Genomic DNA, 5,111 nt, shown 5'->3' with positions numbered 1-5,111 from the left:
ACCATCATCACGAAGAACCAAAGCAGCATAAGTGCAAGCCACGAAATTGAGATTTAGGGTTTCGGCTATCGGCTGCTGTGACAAGGATGGGCTGATCTTGAGGCCATTAGTTAGAGCAGAAGTTGATGTAAGAGATGCCTTCAGTATGCTTAAACCCTGCATGCACAAAAAATATTAGTATATTTCTCCTACAAATAAACATAGTAATTAAATAAAGACGACGCATAAAAGGTAATTACCTCTTGTAATCCAATGTACACCTCAACTTTTTCGATATCAGATAAAGAGACTTTAAGCTCGTTTAGGACCGAAATGGTTGATGACATACTTGAAGGAGTGACAGTCAAATCATCACTCACCATATACATTTTTGGACCTTTAACATAATTTCCTTCTGCGTACCTAATAACAGGATCTGCAGCAGCACTCGAATAACTCAGCCAATCTTTGTACTGGCTATATTCACGACAGTAGTAAAGAACAACTTGTTCACTTAGAGGAAGAATCTGTTTCTTCGACATATAACCCTAAGGCAGCTTAGGGTTCATTAGCTTCTGTTTTATATCTGGAGATGCCAAATACTTTTCATTGATAAGGTCCGCTATACTCGCGTACAAATGATCCATACTCGTAAGACAAGTGTTACCATCCAAAAGGCACTCGACTCCTCCAAGAGGGATTGTTAGCAAACTAACAAGAAAATCTACGAAATCTTCACCGGCTTGTGCAAACAATAACTTATTAGTAGATTTCTGTACCATCACATTCAAGAGCATCTTGTTAGGTTCAGAAGTTGATCCTTTCTCCTCCTCGCGAATCAATATTAATCCTCGTTACGATCTTGATGATGTGCCAGAATTGGGTTCTAGTTTATTGACAATGACATCTGATAATGGAGTCGAGGACAATAACGAGGCCTTGAGCAAATCCATCATCTAATGCATACAAGACATATATATATATATATATATATATATATATATATATATATATATATATATATATATATATATATATATATATATATATATATATATATATATATATATATATATATATATATATATATATATATATATATATATATATATATATAACAATACTATTTAATTAAAATAACAATGAAGAAACTTATAACCTCACTGAACCCAAAAGTCACATTCCTCAACTCGGCGCCATCCGTATCTGTAATGCCAATATTTCTGAGAGTTTGCACAATGGGTACTGCTGCCACATTCGGCACCATTCGCAAATCGTCGGAGATTAAGAAAGAAACTTTGTTCATGGTAAAAACTCCACAACCCCCACCACCACCACCATTGTCAACTTGAGACTTATTTATAATGATAACTTCCCTATTCATCATACTCCCACAACGGCATCTACCAGTATCACAGTGTATGCTTATATTTAATGACCTAGAATAAACACAATGCCAATTTCCACAAGTAAAGTACTTTGTGGACTTCGAATCGCTGATATCGAGTTTCAACTTACAAAGTTCAGCGTCGAATGAACTTATTGGATTGAGAAGCGTCTGCTTATCAACCTCTATCGAGAAAGAAATGGACACTGTCTAGATTTGCTAAGCCGTCGTACAAAGTGGTTAAGCTTCCGATATTGATAGGTGAATCTTGATCTTCTCGATAATGCTTCTTCAGAACCCTCACAATCTTCCCCAATGGCAATGTTAGAAAGCTTAATAAAACGTCGGCGAAATCGCTGTCAACTTCTGCAAATAGTACTTTGGTTTTCTGTTTGTTTATCATTACTTTCAAACTGAACTTAGCTTCATTATCATCTGACATTATTTTGCCGCTTGGCTAACTAAATAGAATTAAATCACACAAAGACTATTGATTTCAAGATTTTCTGGCTAACGTTTTATAAGGCTGATTCAAGAACTCCAGGGGTCTAAGTAGGAGGTGGACCTTCCACACTTCCCCAAAAATGGGTTAGTGTTAAATACTTTTATATATTAATTATGGGTATTAATTTCTTTCTAACTTCCCACTTTATTTTAGTGGGATAATTTGACAAAACTCCCTCATTCCACAAGTGTCATTACAATGAGTCCAATTTTATTTTATATTTTTAAGATAAATCCAAAATAGTTTTTATTAATTAAAAAAATTAATTATCACCATTATACCCCTAATTAATAAATAACGTATATTTAATAATGAAATTAAAAGATTTACAATATATTTTTCATTAAAGAGGTCCTAATAATTAGGGAATTAGTTACCTATTTTAATGACAACATTATCTCTATCCAATTCATTCCTCCGTTCTCTCTCTCTCTCTCTCTCTCTCTATATATATATATATATATATATATATATATATATATATATATATATATATATATATATATATATATTCAATCCTGGGTGCATATAATGTCTGCTTATGGATTTAGATCTCCGAACCTCGAACCAGGACCCCTTATGGTCTATGTTCTCTCTATAGGGGTTATATGTCAAACACCCTTCATTGGAATTTTAATTCTTGATAAATCTTTTTTTATAAATAATATTTGAGATAAATCCAATGGGCCTGAAAAACCCTATATGCAGAGTGGTTTTCAATAATTTTTGTACAGATTTTTATATAACTGTATATACAGAGTGATTTTTAAGTCGACATAGTTGTTATACATAGTGGTTTTCAAGTTTACATAGTTGTTATACATAGTGGTTTTCATGTTATATAATTGTTATACATAGTGGTTTTCATGTTTATATAGCTGTTTATACAGAGTGGTTTTCATGTTTATATAGAGTGGTTTTTATTTAAAAAAGCTGGAAATAAAAAAAAAACATTTTCAAAAAAATTCGAAATTAAGAAAAAAGAAAAACCATGAAATAATGAAAATAAAAATAAAATCTGTTTTTTAAATTAAAATGAAAAACATGACAAATATAAATAAGAAAAAAAGAATTTAAAATAAAAAACCGAAAAAAAATAATAATAATTACAAAATTTTCTTTTAAATCGAAATAAAGAAAACCATTAAACAAAATAAAAAAGAAATGGAAAAAAAACTGAATTGGCGTAATGAGGGGAATAATTTTTGGAGAAGATTTGGGTGTAGATTATGTGTATAATTTTTTTTAATTAAATAATTATAGTAATTAATAATTAGTGAGGGCATATAGGGTTTTTCAGGCCCATTGAATTTATCTCGTCTCAAATATTATTTATAAAAAAAGATTTATCAAGAATTAAAATCCCAATGAAGGGTGTTTGGCATATAACCCCTATTTTAATTAACTTCCTCACTGAACTATTGTAACTTCTTGTATGTGATTTTATCCTATATTAATCCCTCCTCACTTTCTCCATCTACGTTTGTTTGCATTCTCTTTTATATTGCTTTTTTCCACAATCATCAACAAAGAGCAATAAGGAACACAAATTGATCTAATAATAATATTACCTTATACAAAATTACCCCCAAACCTTTAAATAAACTCAATTCATGATTTTAAATTAAATCCTAATACTATCCATATTCACCAATTTTAATTCATAATTCAATTTTAACCTCGAATTATTTTAGCAATTATTAAAGAATATTTGATGTACAAATATTAGATAATTTTTTATTTTTTGTATTAATTAAAATTTTAAAATAAAACTCTATTACTAATTTTACATTATACAATTTTTTTTTAAATAGTTGTTTTAATTATAAATTTATGTATTTTTAAATTTGTGATTATTTAAAAAATGTATCAAAAATAATTAAATATATATTGTAACATTAATAAATTTGATTTGTTACATTATTGTTTTGCGAAATTTCAATAATATTGCAATTATTTCAAACAAACAAAATGCAAAATAATGATGTGAGAATAATAAATAAATATTTTGAAGTAATGAACATTAATATTATTAATATTTAATAAACAATTGTTAATGAAGACCGAACTTGGAAGATTTTGTGGGGATGGTTTTTGGAAGGGGGCAGATATATGCAAGCCTATTTTTTTATGGTTGTGGCTATATGCAAGATTAATTTCATTTGTGCAAGATCAAATTAAAATTTTCAATGTATAAATATTATAATACCCTTACTTATTAAAAAATAGAAAATTCCAAATGTGCAAGACCAAAAATTCAAAAACACAAAAAACCCTATCACAAGACCACAAGACCAACTCTCATTTTCTCCATCTTCCAAAACCCATAAGACATTTCTCCTTTCTCCTTCATAAACCCAAAAATAACATTCAAAATCATCAAAACTCAACAAATCTTACAAAGATGGCAAGTATGGAGTCAGAAGACATCAAAATAGAAGATTCTACGGTGGAAGAACCCAAGAAAGTATGCATTTATGAGTTTTTTAGCTTGAATATCGTTTTTCCAAAAAACAATCCCACGCAAACGAATTCGACATGTGCAGGTCGAATTTTATAGGTAAAAATCGACATTTAGATGTCGATTTTGAGGTATAAAATTCGACATTTGGCAATGTCGAATATGTGCTATAAATTCGACATGTCAATGTCGATTTTTACCTATGAAATTCGACGCTTAAGTGTCGATTTGTAGCATAGTTTTTCGACACCTTGGTGTCGATTTTTACCGGTTTCAAATTTAATTTGTTTGTCCTCTTTTTTTGGGCAGATTTAGGTCACTCACGATTGTGAGCGGTGGGGCTGGCGGCGGCGGCGATCGGCGGTGGAGGTTGGGCGGCAGAGAAGGTGGGCGTAGGTAGGGTTTCAGGAGGGGGGGCTGTTTGTTTTTTTAATTCACGCTTCTATGTTTTCTTTTTTTGTTTTTTTTTCCTCATTATTTGTATTTGGTCTTGCATGAGAAAAAAAAGCCAATTTAATTTATGGGTATATTTGTCATTTCATCTTAATAAAATAGAATCTTTTGGAATATTTCTTTAATTTGGTCTGGCACAAGTGGAATGAGTATTGCATATAGCCGCAACCTTTTTTTATTTGGTCAAACCCACATAAAGGGGTTTGTTAATTCAAGCCCGTAAATTAATCTAATTTTATTATATCAAGATCAAAGAGGACAAATATACCCTTATCCACAAATAATACCCAAACACAAATAAATCATACTTTTAATTTGTTCAAAAC

The 5,111-nt window shown here is 30.3% G+C and overlaps 1 protein-coding gene across 1 annotated transcript; it reads right to left on the bottom strand.

Moving 5' to 3' along the window:
- Positions 1-527: 527 nt before the first annotated feature.
- LOC148765737 (uncharacterized) lies at positions 528-1,808 on the bottom strand. Its single transcript, XM_088812320.1, has 3 exons — positions 1,600-1,808; positions 1,139-1,382; positions 528-752 (listed from the first exon to the last, which is right to left on the bottom strand). Exons 1-3 carry the CDS (start codon positions 1,806-1,808, stop codon positions 528-530), a joined length of 678 nt encoding a protein of 225 aa, XP_088668446.1.
- Between the last annotated feature and the right edge of the window lie 3,303 nt (positions 1,809-5,111).

The sequence above is a fragment of the Erythranthe guttata genome, chromosome 13 (genome assembly GCF_056151865.1).
Source record: "Erythranthe guttata isolate IM_541 chromosome 13, IM_541, whole genome shotgun sequence".
In the NCBI taxonomy this organism is placed as follows: Eukaryota; Viridiplantae; Streptophyta; class Magnoliopsida; order Lamiales; family Phrymaceae; genus Erythranthe; species Erythranthe guttata.
The sequence above is the reverse complement of the archived record's forward strand: the minus strand, read 5'-3'. Positions and strand labels throughout refer to the sequence as shown.

What these genes read in the sequence shown, in the direction of transcription:
- LOC148765737 (XM_088812320.1), bottom strand. Translation starts at nt 1,808, where the DNA reads ATGTCAGATGATAATGAAGCTAAGTTCAGTTTGAAAGTAATGATAAAC. An exon ending in ATCGGAAGCTTAACCACTTT is followed by an intron (nt 1,383 to 1,599) that starts GTACGACGGCTT and finishes TGATACTGGTAG; the next exon opens with ATGCCGTTGTGGGAGTATGA. An exon ending in TGACTTTTGGGTTCAGTGAG is followed by an intron (nt 753 to 1,138) that starts GTTATAAGTTTC and finishes GTGATGGTACAG; the next exon opens with AAATCTACTAATAAGTTATT.